The sequence below is a fragment of the Haliotis rufescens genome, unplaced genomic scaffold (assembly GCF_023055435.1).
Source record: "Haliotis rufescens isolate VD_foot unplaced genomic scaffold, xgHalRufe1.0.p SCAF_3, whole genome shotgun sequence".
NCBI classification, from domain to species: Eukaryota; Metazoa; Mollusca; class Gastropoda; order Lepetellida; family Haliotidae; genus Haliotis; species Haliotis rufescens.
The window spans coordinates 44,620,353-44,638,057 of NW_025964001.1; the positions used below are offsets into that span (position 1 = coordinate 44,620,353).

Genomic DNA, 17,705 nt, shown 5'->3' on the forward strand with positions numbered 1-17,705 from the left:
CAATAGGTACTGGCCGGTCCCAAAATGGCATCATGGCATCGGGAAGATACCAAACTCATATATGGACGTAAGATCCGAACATGTGCTCAAACACATTTGTGGTTCTCAATGCGGACAGCGGGCTACAACAATGATAACTGTTTTACTGAAGACGCCAAATTACACGTCTTAGACGTTTGCCACTTTTTGTACAACCATGGTGCTGACACGGTGAAGTGAGGTGAAATGGGGTTTAACGTTTATTAAAGATTATTGCACTTATATAGCGACGTGCATGCACGTGTGTGGCTGCTTGTACTAGTCCGGACTGATGCCGATTCATAGTGCCAGCTCACTGAGATACCACGCCGCAGTTTAACATGAATACCACACTCAGACACAGTATACTGACTCCGAGCCGACCAGTCCTTGTTTTAGCCCCTTAATGCCGAGCGCCAGACAGGGTAACAACAAGTACCATCTTTTAACGTCTTTTGGTATGACGCGGCCGGGGATCGAACCCCAGACCTTCCGCTCTCCGGGCGGACGCTCTACCTCTTGACCACGGAGATGGTACTGGTGCTGACAAACCGAGAAACATAATAAGGGCAAATCTACGAAGCCACAATCGTAGGTTCTAGCATGCCTGAGGGTCTGCACAGATACTTGGGATCGTCGTAAACGGCTAGATAACCCGTGGTCCAGCATTACGAGGGCACAAGTGTAAATGATGTATAGGTGATTTAGGATGACCTTTGGTTTGCACTCAAGTTTTGACGTTTCTCCTTCTATAACGATACAGGGTTCTTGGTGCTGCTCGAATGTTTTTCGTGAATTTGACTCAGTGCTGTTTTGTACAATGTCTTTTTGATTATTAACCGTCGAGACAATAAAGCATATTGATATTGAGTCCTTAAGATCAATCGTGACAACTTTGGTGTTTTAGTACCATATATAAGATAGATACAGGATAAATTCGCAAAAAGCAATGATGAACGAAGCGTGGTTTCACGATTAAACATTGTACTCTCATGACGTAATTTCTGAAGATTCGAACATGTACTCGCAAGTTGATAACGTCGTATATTGGACGACGTTTGTGAGAGGGTAGTGAGTTGTTCACCTTAGATGTAGCTAGGCAACGCAGATAAACGTCCACAAGCGGGAGAGACATGACAATTGGTGTTGGGAGAAAAGATACATATTATCAACATGAGGATTGTGAGAATATCCGGGAAATAACCAAACGTAACCCGCCTGTTCATAAAATATACTTGTCCGACATTGCCGATGTCGGTCAGGCAGTCATCATTACTAATATACGGGTAAATATTTTGGAATAGCTTGTACATTTTATTAGTATCCTTACGTCTGTACAAAATGTTGATATCTCATCTAAGAAATAAACGACGTGTGGTCTTTGTTTATCGTAAAACAAAACAACGCAGGGAGAATGGTATATTCTCCCTGCAGTGTTTTATTTTACGATAAACAAACTCCCACTCGTCGTGTATTTCTTTGATAATATTTTGCTTATTGACGAGCAAATGGACAAACTCATCGCATATACGCGTGTCCTTCAACTGTAAAGTGTAGTGACGCTTCAGTGATGGTCTCATATACTGATATGACGTCACGCAATGAGATGGCAAAGCAGTTTTGCAAGAGAAAGTCACTTGCCTGAGAAGTACCTTATTATAATATACTACCGACAAAACATGAAAGGGAACTGATGAAATGATAGTGAATGTGTAATGGTGATACATGTCTTTTAAGTTATTTTGCGGGTGTAGATCAATATGTGGCATGTCCACTATGTTGGGCAATCCATGCACATCTTGATGGCACACTGTTGGTTCAATTGCATATGGTACCCCTTCGGTATTGTCCTCCATTCCGCCCAATGCTGGGCCATGTTGGCGGGTGCTGGATCCCTGGCCTACTTTCTCCGCCCGGGAACATCCCATAGATGCTCTTTTGGGTACATGTAAGGGAACTTTGTGTGCAAGTCCAATGTCCTTTTCTCTCGTCGGAGATAATCAAGACGACCTAGGCACGAATATTCTAGCGAACACTTGTCGACATATCGCACTAAAATGTCCATTCACAATAACCAAATATCATCCCACACCATGACACTACCGCGCCCATGCCGACCATGCACGATTGGTTGCCCTGGCATACTGCACGCCGCTACGTCGCCAAGAACGTTTTCTGCCATCTGTGAACCGGAGGGAAAACCATGATTCGCCTGTAGGGATGACGTAACACCATTGGCGCACAGCCCGTTCTTTGTCGCCTTTGGTGGGCAGATAGGGGCACACCCACGGGACGACTTGCTTTCGGGCTGCAAAGGGCAAGTTTTTAACGGCAGGGGTTGAAATTGGCCTTCCTGTTATTGTACGGAATTCTCTCTATTGATAATAGGAGCAGATTTGAATCTATTGCGTGGTGTAATTAAAGTCATGAGGCGATCGGTTTGTCGTTTGTTTATCATTGTCATTGCAACACCGCCAGTTTGATGGCACTTGTCCCCCAGTCGAGAATAAATCATTTTGATTTGCGAAGCATTCGGGTAAAGGAATCTGGGGATGTTGACGCTTTATTCATAACGTGAAATTTCATTGTGATTAAATACTGCGTTCCGATGCAACGCCATGGTTTTGTAAATGGACACCTCAACGATAGGTATAGCAAAGGGCCCACATAAATCCGATCCCTGGAATGACAGCCATATTGAAGTTGTCTACTTCGTCCATCTTTGGGCGATTTTATCATGTGTCAATATGCAACTGTTATATTCGGTAAATATAGAAAGTGTGGAATAAACAGTTTTCGCGTATTCTGATTGTTACCCTGGTATGGCCTATCAATATGAAACATCCGTGTTGTGTTGTTATTCTTAACATGAACTAAATAACCTGTAGTATTTCCAGTGTAACATAATGCTGCAAACATTTCAGAAAAACAAGCAGATGAGCTACTGATCCTTTTTTATCTCATCTCACGGACTGATTACACCTCTAGCTGCCCCTTTGTTACACATGTCATGTACGATTGAATTTAAGTCAGTGCCTATAACCTGCGAAATGGGATCGGTGAAAAAGACATCTGTCTAATAAAGACGTTTACCCATAACCTACATGTATGTCGGACAAAATAGTTTTCGCTGGAGGAAACTAGCTATATCCAGTGCACACACGTCCTTCGTGTGTGTATATATACATATATACATATGTTGAAGTAACAATCAACATTGCAGAACCATGTATCGTGCTGTGCTCCGACTCTGTAGGAAACAACTATTGGAAAAGTCCATCCAAGGCTGGCATAAAGAATGTCGTGTACTTGGGTTGTCCGTTGATTCTAATTTGAAAAGATGTACAAGCAGCACAGGTATTGTAAATTGATTTGAAACATCATTTCTGCCACTCGGTGTACAGTACATTAAATGTCTGAATCCTATCATTTTGCCCAGCCGCAAAAGTTGCAATATTGCTGCGACTGGAAGCAAAGTTTACTTTATTACCAAAATCTACGGGACGGAATAGGTCTCAACACCCCATATTTGCCGCAAAAAAACTAATTTGATGTCAATAAGTTACAATGTTTGACCGGCTTGATAACGTACCCCAATGGCGTTGATCTTCAGTCTTTGCTATCTGATCTTATCTTGGTTCGACTAGTCCACACGACATGCGACAGTTGAACAGATGGGATATTGTTGACTCACTCATTCGCAGTATTCACTCACTGCATGTATTTGTACATATCACAGCACTTTTGCCTAGAGCGACCGATATGTATTATAATGGAGGTTAGCTGTTGTACATTAAGTAAAAAGGTATTTGTAAAAATATACTAACGATAAATACATAGAGGTGGTGTTGCATTGAATGTAAGTTAATAAATCTATGCATACAGGTTTCTTTTTAATCGTTAATAAATTTTCAACGTGTTATTATTGTAGCTGTCATGTTGTTATGTTTGTAACTGTCAACACATGTGTTGCCGATGTAGGCAAGAGTTGGATGCTCTCACGCATGTAGCTACAGTTAGATTGTGTGTTAGATTGGGGTAATAAGCCAACCAGTACATTGTGGACCAGTGTGAACCTTCATAGAGTGTGGTACAAACGGTATTAACATCAGAGCTTACGACGACGCCCATGCAATGAATATTCATACTTCAATGAACTCACAAAAAGTGATTGTTAATTTTGATTACTTTTGTATCCCTATTTTATGCTAGAAGAGCGTAGACACAATTTCATGTTGTAGGGGTGACTTCCTGTGTGCAGTAAGAAAACACAAACATACAGTTGTATCGTTGACAAAAATGTATTTTCCAAACTAGAGATGATGTGAACGTAGGTATGCTCATATTACGCTACAGTAAACATAAGTTGTGTACAAACAGATTAATCATCATTTAAAGATACATGTACGTACATATACATGTACTTCAAGTACAGTGCGTCAAAATAGCCGATATGTCGCAGCTGCAATACAATTACAATTACTTTTACAAATCGTCATCACGGAGATGAACGTTTCTGGAATAAATGACTTTAGTTAATGAATGAAAGAAGATATTATTCCCTATTGAATTGATTATTTCACTAATACCGAATACTGGCGATACGCATTTAAGTACAACATAATGCATACTAGCCTTTGACACTAAGGTTAATAACTAAGGTTAAGTAAGAGTCAATCATTTATATCTTATCTATTCAGATACACCTTGCGTCTCTGTACTGATGCTTAAGATTGGAATAGACAATTACCATAATCTGAACAAAGAATGACTTCTTCACCGAACCGTGACCTATTGTGCCAGAAAACTGTCCCGATCTAAATTCCGACTTATTTGCCGATAGAAAAAGAGCAACACCATATTTGTTTGAGAGCACTGAAAGTAGTGCAAACTGACCTTTTACAATGCTGTTTTAAATCTTTCTTTTTTTAATCAATCCTATCCATATATATTTCTGTTTTGTGTGAAGGTTTCCTGAGTCCCAACTTTTACATTTCCAGCAACAGCAACAGCAACAGCACCATCACCGTCACCATCAATGTCCAGTTATGAGAGTCTGGTTGAAAGACGACTATTTCTGAAGGCAGCGGTAAGTCCATAAAATCTTGCAAAAACATATTTAAAGCAGAATTCCATACGGTGCAACTCAATATCCCACTCCCAAGGTTTGGTGGGAGTGAACATCCTCCTTCGTATTTATTAACAAAAGATGCAAAATAAATCTGTCAAATAACCGTTGACGTAACGGGTATTGGCAGACTTTTTAAAAGCAAAACATTGCATAAATTGCATTGATACAAAATGAGTGTTTTCAAATGATGTAGAGTATAATATTGTACTTCTTAAATGAGACATATCAAGATAGGCAGTGGTTGTATGTTAAAAGGTAACAGTGATTTCATTTTACAAATCAAAATGAAAATATGAAATGCGAGAACATATCATATGTATGTCATCGTATAACCTGACAGTACGCAAGATCGGCAGATGCCAAGGTCGCCGCTGTGACGACAGTTGACGGCGGCAGAAATGTTGAAATCAAATGGGACGACGGTAGCGTATCAAGGTGAGCCATCAATATCAATACCATGTAAAAATAACATTGCTATTTAATCATGTCTTTGTGTTTCGTATATCAACAGAAAACTCTGATGGTTGTAACAATGTATTGACGTTTTGAAGTATTACACAATGCACTCGCAAGAGTATAATACCTTACTACTGCGTTTTTATTCTTTACTCTATCAAAATGAGACCACATATATTCAATTTGCCTAATGACGCATCGATATTCTTAAAAAGGTCTGGTGGAATTCCTACTTCAAACAGGTAGTAAGTGGCATGTGTTTATCTGGATGTACGGCGATCCAGGTGTTACTGTCTTAATCTGTCATCTGTTTGTTCTCTTATCTCACCCTGGTAAGTCTTACCGACTACATGTAACTCAACCCAGAGACACGGTGTCAAGACAATTCTATCAATCAAATGTTAGGAGGAATAAGCCACACACGTGGATATATTAACACTGGTATATGTATTAGAGGTTGGCCGATTCACATACAATGCGCGATTTTACATGTCCGATTCAATTCGAATCGATCGATTCATGATTTAACTACTCAAGTTGGTATCACTTGTTTTACACTACGTTTTTTTCAAACATTTGAGTATTTATAAATTTAAGCTTAAAGAATGGTGCATCTTTTGTATTTCAGAATCATGTTGAATGTAAATAATAAAAAAATACACCCTTTGTTTTCTGTTTTATTTGGTGTTCAGTTTCAGCATAATGCAAGTGAATATTAACGACAACTAATGCCTAAAACACTCATTCAAAACTAGCTAATTCGTGCGACCAACCAGCAAGCTAAAAGTCCTCTTTTACACTCATAACACTTCAGGTATTACTAGGCGGACCAGCGCTCATGACATGACTTCAGGTACTACGTAAGTCTTTCAACACCAGTCAACCAGAAGCGTTTACTGCTGTGACGCCGACTTCCCAGAGACTCTTGTGTGATAGATGAAGCCAATATTTATCAAAGAATACATATGCTTGTGAAACATCTTTGCTCCCATAGATCTGTATGTTATACACTAGTTGAAAGGTTTGGTCATATTGTTTATAAATATAAAAGTTATGTTGATCACATTGTTTAAATAATGCATTTACAACTTAATTAAGTTCGTTGTAAATATAAACATATAAGCTAACACATTCATAACGTTCACATTAAGGGCCAAGGAAGTGAAAATCCCCTTACCTATTTCTTTTTTATTTTCTATGTTTACGTAATTGGAAAAGCATTGTAAAAAGAATTTTAAAAGTATCTGTCGTCAACAATTTCCCGATAACAACGGTTGTCCGCTCAGTAACATGAAGAAATACCCCCGTTTCCGAGGCTTCGTATGAAGAACATGTTCGTCGAAGACTGGCATATGACACATCGCTAGAAATCTAATTCTTTCATCTACACGCTCGTAACATCGCCTGGAGTCTTTTCGTAGTTATAAAAAAAATGATTTCATTGGATAAAAATTGGTTTCTAATGACGCTTTCTTGCCGAAATCTGCTACAAGGTTCGTGATTGGTCAAATATGTGCATGTGACCTAAGGCAGCCAATCCGTCCTCGTGTATGATGAATTTGACGAAAGATTTCTGTTAAATCGTGCTATTCTGAACGTTTTAAGCAGGAAATCGCGATCTATATTAAAGATATGGAGCTTCGTAGATGTATCGAGCTAGGTTACGAGCTGTGACAAAAAATGTTCATGCATATATTTTGGCATTAAACATCGTTCCCGAGCCGAGAATTCGAGGCGACCAAAGCCGAGATGTCATTTGATTTACATTACACGCGATCGCACGTAAAGATGGAAATAATAACTTAGCTGTAAGTTTGACAACTTTTAGATATATTTTTGTTGATATGATTTATTACTTTGTATACCATATTTAAAGTTTTGCTTGAAACGTCCTCATTTTGCTCTTTGACATGTTCGATGTTGACCCGCTGTCGAAGTGTGTATCCGAGAATTATATTTTCAATAACATTGCGGGGAACACCTTGAGAATACAGTACCACAACTTCTCGTGGGGACGGTGTGTGCCGTAGGTCACATGTCTCAAAGACATGCAACCAGGTTTTGTGATATCCGTTCGGGCGCGAACTCGCAACCGTCGTAATTGTTAGCCTGACAACTAACCGACTGAGCTACGTCCACAGTATAGGTGACGGACAGTTACGAAGGTTACGGGTAGGCATGGTGTCTCGTCCCATTCCGTAATACAAGATACCATGTGGCGAGGAATGTTCCGATATGGCGTAAAGGGACGATTGAAGGGATCCAAGGGCTAAGGATAGAGTTCGGGGTAACCTACCCTAACACTAGCGATATGTGGATGTGTTCAGCGCCAATATATTATCCCTAATAAACTGCATTCTTGTGCATAATTATGAAAATTAATGAACCGAAAAAATAATCTATGTATATTAGTTCCCATTTATAACCATTTTAGCCACTTGAATTACGAGAAAAAACGAAATATATATATATATATATAAAATAAAAGTGCTTTCGTAAACTAGCGCTTGCTATAAAATGCGCCGCCGTAGGCTATATTTAGTAAACAAATTTTCAAAACTCTCCACACCGTTTGGCGTATTCAATGACATTTCGTGTAGAGATGATAGATCACTGGGAGGAGCCTATGCACTGGTCGATCCCAATTGCGTGGCTCGATGCTCATGATATTTATCACTGGATTGTCTGGTCCAGACTCGATTATTTACAAACCGCCGTCAAATAGCTGGAATATTGCTGAGTGTGGCGTTAAACAACAAACCAACCAACCAACTATATAACTGAACAGGTTTGCTTGATATTGTGCATGCTCACAATGTCCAGTGAATTCCTGGTTCAGAATGAACCGTAACAACAAAAGTGGGTTTGGCTGGGGGGCTGGGTTGGGTTAAGAGAACTGGTGCTCTAATCGTCTAAGGCTCCGCGATTCGCTGTGTGGAGTTGCGTCCCTTAGGCACACCAGAAACCTGTGATTGGTGGTTCGAATCCCGGTTCACCCAGATTGTGTTCCTAGGTTTGTCAGCACCATACAAGTGCTCGTAGGTATCACCAAAGTGGTAAACATCTGAGACCTGCATCACTTCTTACTTCCCTCCCACATAAACTTAACGCGCAGTGATAAAACTGAAACACTAATAAAGCGTTAGAAATTGGCACTGGTCCTGTAGTCCTTGCCGAACTGCCCAATAGTTAAGGTATCATAAGGACTAGTAGAAATTTGCCATTTTTAAGGGCTTTGCTAAATGTTATCATTATAAGGACTAGTGGACTAAAACTGTTAGATTCTACCGCTGTGATAAAAGTGCCGTTAAATCACCTCACTCACTTAACCCTACATTGCATAACTTGTTTATTCATTAGTACTCCGTCACAAAATGTACCACTGGTATAAGAGAACGGGTCGTTAATAATTTCTTTTTGCATTGGCTACAATTACATGCAGAGATCGTTTTTGCATTTTGCAGATATCACAGTATGTGGCTGCGTCAATCTTGTCACTGTCCATCCTGCCGCCTATCCACCAACCAGCCCATAGTGAACTTCAAGGACGTTGATGTCGACGCCACTGTGTCAGATGCCCGGCTTGACGGTATGCACAAACATGTTCTCGTTGGTCACAGCCATTTGGTTTATTAATCCCTTAATCTCTAAAATACAGCACTATTACTATCACTAATTTTAAATTACTTTCTTTTTAAAGTATCGTACATTATAAATTAAGATTATGAACATGTATAATGGTCACGAGCTTCATAACAAGAAATGCTTAGCATTAAAATGACTATAGACGTGCCTTATCTCGGTGAGATCACGTAGAAAAGCAAAACATTTTCCTAAATATATTATCAGTGATATTTCATGGTTTGCCTGGCATGCGAAAACTACAACCATCAGGAACAGAACAACCTGCAATAGGCATCCATGGATAGTGCGTTTACATTTGATTTGTTTGGTACACGTATATGTACTTCTGTACGATTCTTAGCTGTGCATCCTACTGGTACCATTTTGTATGTGTAAGTGTACGTTGACAGCCAAAGGTTAACTTCACAGGTGACAAGGTTCTCAAGGTAATCTGGAGTGATGACAAGAACCACACGGGGTTATTTCCCGTTCCTTTTCTGAAGCACTACAGCTACAGTGACAAATCACTGGCAGAAATAAAACATCAGCGCAAGATGGTCTTCAATTCTGAGGTAGGCATCAGCTTCGCCTTGTCATTGCTCATCTACTTGATCGAGCGCAGTTATGTCAGTCACGGAAAACATTCCTACTGTCAAACGTTTTCAGCATATTCATTTTGATTTTCGAACCACGTAAGAAAGATATACATATATGTCATATGGTGTGGATTAATTCATTGTTGTTGCGTTACTTTAAATAATATTTAGAAGGTTGCAGACTGTTCCTAATGTAAACTGTATCGTGACCTTGACCTTCAATATGGATGTTACAAGTCGGGGAGGGCGTGGTCATCCTTTCGGTGAACACCTGGTGTCATCTATGTCCACATTACAGTTATTCAATGGATTTACAATGTATCGGCGTCATTCGTATGTTAATTTTCCCCATTGCTAATTATTTCGTTACTGTAGCAAACTAATTTATTCTTCATCGCAAGGCTCGGATTCCTGAGGTAGCGTACAGTGACGTTATGGGCAGTGACACCGGCCTATTCCAGTAAGTTTGTTTTGATATTTAACTAACAAATATTTTTTGTCAGTTCTACAGAAGGGATCGGTTGATTACAATACATGTACACAATTTTGATGATATCACGTTTCTGTCACCAGATGGCTAGACAAGCTCGATAAGTATGGAATAGTTCTGATGAAAGGTGTACCAACGCAATCCATGACAATTAGAAAGGTGAGCGGTTGTATTCTAATTTGAAAAACATAAACATGTCATTGAATCTCAAATCAATACGTAATCATACAAGCCATTTGTGATTATCCAATGTATCTTCATTCTATTAAGGTAAATACCCTGGACATATTCATTACAATAGCTTCATGTCAAGCCCGAGTCCAATGAAATGGCACGGAAAACAGCCATCCAATCAAATTACACCCATGAGCGACAGGCATTCAATGCTTAGGTTAAAATGACGACGCCAATTCCGTGTCTTCCCGAGGCAAGGGAGTTGAACTGAGTGTTAAATTTCCAGTTTCCACCCTTGCCGAATTAAAGACTGGAATTTCTGGGCTTGGTCAAAGCGCCACCAGTGGCTAGTTCGAGTAATATCCTTTCTATGTCCCTCCTTATGATCAGTCAGATTCCTCTCATATCATTTGCACTTGCGTCAAGGGGATCTGATCGATAATCAAAATCTAATGTGTAATAAAAAGAGTCTTCCTTCGCGTAGTGCATCCAAACATGAAAAGATTTGGAAAATATCTTTTGACGATGAGTTGGCAGTATACATGCTTTGCAAATCCTGCCACAGACTGAAATCTGCACGGCAGTGAGTTCACTAACCAGATGTCTATTACGTTACGCGAGTTTGATTGGACTATGAATAGACTACTCCAGCGAAAATACAATCCCATAAATCCAACCAAGTTCGGCAAGGGTAGAAACTGGGCTTTTATAGTCAATTAACTCCTTTGCCTCGGGAAGATGCCACTTCCAAAACGAAGCTTGGTGGCGAATGCGTGCCGGGTATTTATCGTACTAAGATTGAGATATCGTAACCTGGATAATAGAGTGTTAGTACAGGTCTGTCTTTAAGCATCCCCGTTGCATGTCATTATGCTGTATACCACAAGACAAGTTTCTCAGATTAAATTTTGTCATTTTGTTATTGTATTGTGTTACACCAGGTGGTAGAGAAAATTGCGCCTATCCAATCAACTGTGTACGGGGAGGTAGGTGATGTTTTCAGTTGTTTGTGAATTGTGTTTAGTTATAACGATTATAACAATTAGAATATGATTGTCCCCTTATATAACGCCTGATAAGCGTGCTCAAATACATTGCTTTAACCCTTTCAATGGAATGGTTTGTATTCTGATTGCATTCCCCTGCTCCCCAGGCAGTATATGATATGAGTGAGTGAGTATGGTTAAAGTCACTTTTAGCAATAGTCCAGCAATATCACGGCGGGGTCACCAGAAATGGGCTTCACACATTGTACCCATGTCGGGAATCGAAGCCGGGACTTCGGCGTGACGAGCAAACGCTTTAACCACTAGACTACCCCACCGCACCTATATGATATCAGACTTCATGTATTGATCAACTTCCAAAGACCTGCCTCAGAATAACTCCCTGGTATATCATGCTGGCGGTGAGAGCTTGGTGGTTGGCAGTGTGACCTGGCTGATTGCGTGTGATCGTTCCTCTGTAACGTAGGTTGTTACTGACGTGTCAGTCATGGTTTGTCTGATCCAGACTTATTATGCATATTATTTACAGGCCGTCGTGATGTACATGTAACTGAAATATAGCTCGCAGCGATGTGACAGCATTAATTACTTACTCACTCAAAAAGACTTTCTGTAACATGATCAAAAAACATATTGATTCTCATAAATCATATGGTTATTATTATCATTTGTTCGTCTGCATTATGTTTTGAATATTTTAACTTCACATTTGCCTTTTTCCAAAGTTATTTGAAGTGAAGGACACACCACAGCCTATCAATTTCGCCTACTCAACCGTGAGACTGGAGTTACACATGGACCAGCCAATGTACGAGTCTCCCCCAGGGCTGCAGTTCCTGCACTGCCTAAGGTGACCACACCTCATTCATTATAACGTTATTGCCATTTATTTAACATTTATAAGACTTACTGACTGACTCGCACATTTAAGGTTAGGTTGAATCTTACATATGTACATTGTTATAACTTTTTTCAGATTTGACAAAGAAGTGAAGGGAGGGGGTAACTTCTTCGTGGACGTGTTCCATGTGGCTCACATTCTTAGAGAGCAGTACCCAAAAGAGTTCCAGGACCTTGTACGGATACCTGTCAACTGGGAAACGGTCCACTATGACAGGTCAATGTTTATCCATGTGAAAAGTGTAAGGGAAGGGTCAGGTTATATGTGTTACTCCAACAGCTCTTCAAGCCATGCAAAAGTTTTACAACATCCAGCATGTCCTTTGAAAGCATTGTGTTAAAAGCACTAGGGGAACAGATCATATCAAACCCAGAATATCAGATGGTTATCCCCTGGTAAATAACATAGATGCGCACTCCCTCTTTCTATGTGGTTATATGATTGTGCGTGCAGGGCAACTCTCTGACCTCCTTGTAGCATGATACTGCTTGGATGTCAATACAATGTCAATACAGTATTTAGGATATTAACATATATGAGCATATTTTGGTCTCATGTCTACTTCACACATACACAAACGCACAAAAACATACTATATATATATTGGATACATGCATAGTAAAAGATGCTTAAGAAAATGTGAATGCATTAATCATGAGGTTAATTTAGGCATGGAAATTTCAGAAAATTACGGAAAGCCAGGTATGATCTGTGATTCTGTTTGGATTCCATGTCTTCGAGAGATAAGACGCCATTTCACTGTGTGTACATACTAGATTTGTGGTTTCAGGGACGTCCCTGTTCACATGTCTTACCAAAGACCGCACATAACCCTCAACAGTGACGGAGAGGTAATACAAACATACATATACGTGTTGGGGGCAAATGTATGCACGTGGGAAGTATTGTTGACGGGTTAGTTATATACCAACTGTAGCTTGTATATCGAATATGTTGTTGACAAGTTAGTTATATACCAACTGTGGCTTGTATATGGAATGTGTTGTTGACAAGTTTTAGTTATAAACCAACTGTGGCGTGTGTATCGGTTGTGTTGTTGACAAGTTAGTTATATACCAACTGTGGCTTGTATATGGAATGTGTTGTTGATAAGTTTTAGTTATAAACCAACTGTGGCGTGTGTATCGGTTGTGTTGTTGACAAGTTAGTTATATACCAACTGTGGCTTGTGTATTGGTTGTGCTGTTGACAAGTAAGTTATACACCAACTGTGGCTTTATATCGGTTGTGTTGTTGACAAGTTAGTTATACACCAACTGTGGCTTTTATATCGGGTGTGTTGTTGACAAGTTAGTTATATACAAACTGTTGTTCTCTTCCAAAACCTCGTCAAGCCAGATATAAACAACAAACACACAATGTGGCTTCCCCTGTGGCACACGCCGAGGCATTTACTCTGCAATGAAATTTCCTTTTACAAACACCAGTAGCGTCACTGGCCTTGATCCATATGATCTCAGAACCCACGCCACGACACTGTAACATCTTACTGTAAGATAGATGCATGTACCAGGTACCATCCATGCTTTGTGGTTCAGAACCATACTCGTCACTGTGACGACATTTGTCTTGCAGCAAGACTGCCAACACCTGACAACGGAAAATGTTCATGACCATAACGCACAGGACAACCATAAAATAAACAGACCGCACTGTAACGGCGACACCACAGGAGAGATTGAACTACCCGGGCTTTACAATTCCTATATATACCCCACACGGTTGCGCCCTCTACCGTGAATAACCTCCCTTTATATCTGGCTTTACCTTCAAGAGAAATCAATTTCAGTCTAATTCACTCTGTTCAACCGAATGAAATTTCATCTTGTGTAACAGTTGTGTTGTTGACAGGTAAGTTATATACAAACTGTGGCTTGTGTATTGGTTGTGTTGTTGACAGATTAGTTATATACCAACTGTTGCTTATGTATCGGTTGTGTTGTAGAGGGGTTAGTTATATACTAACTGTGGGTTGTGCATTGGTTCTATGGCTGACAGGTCAGTTAGATACCAACTGCGGCTTGTATATTGACTTTTTATTTCAGATTGTTGGCGTATCATGGCATCCAGGTCTTGTTGGACCTCTGCTAACAAAAGAGGTACTTAATATAAACAAGAACACCCTTTGAACAAACTATCAGTACATTGGTTGACCGCTGTGGTCGAGAACAGCATTTGTCATCATAATTGAAAAGAACTTAAAGTAACTCATTTAATCAGACATTTACGTGTACTCGCCGAAAGGGAATCCCATCAGTACGCCAAATGTATGACACATTTATGCAAGGATATCTCAAGTGTTTAAGTAAATGCATTGTAGCTGGCATTGGAAAACACTGCTTCCAGATGAGAATGGTATGCTGGCTCGTTCTGCGAACACCTGGTGTCGTCAACGTTATGTTTACAGATGTTCTTGATTGAAGGTTCTTGAACGTGGGCTTTTGGTTAGTTCCTTCGTTTGTTATTTTGTGTTCTTGTGAGAAGGCTACGAATATGAAACCTCCGAAAGAAAGTACTCAACATAATGATAGTAACCTAAAAGAGTGAAATCAAAACGATGAGTAATCTCGGGCTGTTTTTTTACTTCCCCTGTTTCTGTTGTTTTAGGAGGACGTGGAACCATACTACAGAGCTTACAAAGTCATGGCCACCATGGTAAACACCTTCCCATTGCAGGTAAACATAGTTCAAAATCACATGTTGACTGCTCAATTACTAGTTTGTTTGTTAAAACGATTTTAAGCATATAAGTCAAGGTTTTTACTATATAAATAAGACTCAAATAAGTTTTATTTTCGGAATATGTTTATTGCATGCAGGCCTTTCACCATTGTATTTATTGTTAATTCGTCCCTCAGTACCGACTCCGTATGCAGGAAGGGGACATGATCTCATTTAACAACAGACGTGTCCTCCACGGGCGGGAGAGTTTCAACCCAACTGAAGGCATCAGACATTATCAGGTACTTGTAGGCGCCTTAACAATATAGTAAGGATTGGATTTACCGCTTGATCATTACTTCACTTTGTTCATCAGAATTTAGATATACCAAAGGTCTTGAGGTTGTAAAGTTAGCTCCATGGATAAACCGTTTCCGTTGACGGGTTTCATATGAAAGGTATTTACAAATATTTTGTGTGACCCGACTTATATATACAGATTTTTATTCCCTTGGTCGTGGAAGGATCAGCTGATTGTCATCGTTTGACTAAGGAAGTACTCAGAGCGGCGTTTTGTGTCGCACGAGAACGCGGCAAAAAGGGTTTAGCGCCGCTTTGAACTGTTTCTGGATTAAATTAACACGCGTCAGCGGTGAAAACACCGGAAGCTTGGTTCGAATGGCACGTTCGCCCTGATTGTGTTTCTTGGTTTATAAGGAATATGTCTGTGCTCGTTCTTTCACCATAGCGGTAGAACCTACGACCCGGGTCACTGTTAGTCTGTGTAAAAGTCCCTGAATCATATTATCTTCCCTTTATCCCTGCCCTCTCTGTAATGCAAACGCCCTAAAATGAAGTAGGTTTAGATTTTCCTTTGTTGACGCATGATATATATGCGGTGTTTCTTACCAATAATCAATTGTTTGTTACAGGGATGTAATCTTCAGATTGACGAGTTCAAGAGTCAGGTACAGGTGTTTTCTAACAAGATTGGTGATGGCAAATTGGCAACGAGAGCGGGAAACTTGGACTTGCAATAGCACATGTCAAGTTACAAAACCCTGTAGAAGGTGCTTGAAACGTGATGACCCACGCATGACTGTGTAGCCAGGGTTGTGTTACATATAGTGATCATACATAATCCGTCGCACACATCTGGCATATATATTAATTCAATTTCCAGTACATTTACGGTACACCAATCCAATAAAGGAAAAGCATTATTGACTTTAAATACAAATATGTGCCAGATATGGGAGCCAAAGTGTGTTTATCAAGTAACATGTTCTACCATTGATACACCAGCATAATAATGAAATCCTGATGGAATAAAGCTAAAAGATCTCGTCGTTGTTTTGTCATCAATAATCACTTCCTCGTGTTAACAATCTCAAACATTAGTTGACGAATGTGCGCTGTACAATGTCAGCAGCAGCAACCATTATGATTGATGCTAACGTTAAACATTCTAGCGACAAAAAGAACTTGTGCACATAGGAAATCCAAATATATATTGGCACTACATACGTACACAAATACAGATGTAAACACGGTAATTAGTGAATTGAACTGAACACCTCCCTGTGTGCTACGTTTCATGACGTCTGTGGTTTCGGCATGGACAAGTTAAACACATTTGTGCAAGTGCATCTCGATAAAGTGTATGAAGCACATGCATGTCAAAACCGTGGTCGATTTGGGATGCCTTGTGACGTTTGATCGTTCAAAAAGTTAAACGGCTGATGAACTGGACATCATGCCACGACTCGTACTGTTGAGACGTTATCAGAACAATAATGAAGTTGCCGATCGCCTACGTGCAGGGCGGACGTCAATGTGTCTACACACGTCTTAGCGAGCGTGATGCTCAAGCCCGAGTCCTTGAGAGGAATCGCTTTGGGGGTGGTTCCGAGATGATTTGGGGTTGGATAAGTACACGTCAGAGAACCCCTTTATTTGTTGTTCAGGGCAATATGACAGGTGTAGGCTACAGAGTGCAGATTCACGGACCAGTGGCAATGACGTTTCTTCAACGTCATGGCCCAGGATTGACATTCCAACAGAATAATGCCCGTCCTCACACGGCTAGGGTTGCTATGGCTTTTCTTCAAATGAACAATGTTCAAGTACTGTCTTGGCCTGCAAATTCACCATATCTCTCCCCTATAGAGCATGTGTGGGATGTTATGGAGCGACGTCTACGCCGTGTACTGTATCCTCCAGATAACGTTCAGAAAATATGACGAGCCATATTCGGCGGCGATTCAGTTATCACTGCTCATGGTGGGCATACCCGTTACTGAGTTTGTGACATTTTGGACATTAACCATGCTGTTCTGACGTCTCCTGATGTCAATATCAAGCGATTGATGTTTACATGAAAACTTTTCATTGTTATATTTTTAAATTTAGAATAATTTTAACAATGCACAGTTTCTTTTTGTTGCTAGTATTGTTTCAAAATGGTCTGTCACCGGAAGTATGCTTTTAATGTTATGGTAGGGAAACGGAGCGAAACTGGATAGTCTCGTCACACGGATATCATTTGTAAACTGTCGACAAGAGATAGTATGTTGATGCGGGGTATCATTTGGATAGTCTGCTGACATGGATTATCATTTGGGGT

General features: G+C 40.1%; 2 protein-coding genes across 2 annotated transcripts in view; one reads left to right on the forward strand and one right to left on the reverse strand.

Annotated features, from left to right (window-relative positions):
- Nucleotides 1-3,217: 3,217 nt before the first annotated feature.
- LOC124124259 (gamma-butyrobetaine dioxygenase-like) lies at nucleotides 3,218-16,424 on the forward strand. The gene is made up of 15 exons (XM_046487403.2): nucleotides 3,218-3,375; nucleotides 5,019-5,107; nucleotides 5,490-5,584; nucleotides 9,070-9,194; nucleotides 9,659-9,801; nucleotides 10,227-10,285; nucleotides 10,399-10,474; nucleotides 11,431-11,475; nucleotides 12,222-12,346; nucleotides 12,473-12,613; nucleotides 13,188-13,248; nucleotides 14,464-14,517; nucleotides 15,026-15,094; nucleotides 15,277-15,381; nucleotides 16,012-16,424. Exons 1-15 carry the CDS (start codon nucleotides 3,246-3,248, stop codon nucleotides 16,117-16,119), a joined length of 1,425 nt encoding a protein of 474 aa, XP_046343359.2. The 5' UTR covers nucleotides 3,218-3,245; the 3' UTR covers nucleotides 16,120-16,424.
- The window catches only part of LOC124124245 (kynurenine 3-monooxygenase-like), a 54,418-nt gene continuing 50,490 nt past the window's right edge, over nucleotides 13,778-17,705 (reverse strand). The window contains exon 16 of the mRNA XM_046487376.2: nucleotides 13,778-14,008. Within this exon, the coding sequence (XP_046343332.2) occupies nucleotides 13,968-14,008 (41 nt within the window). The 3' untranslated portion in view covers nucleotides 13,778-13,967. The remainder of the gene's footprint in view (nucleotides 14,009-17,705) is intronic.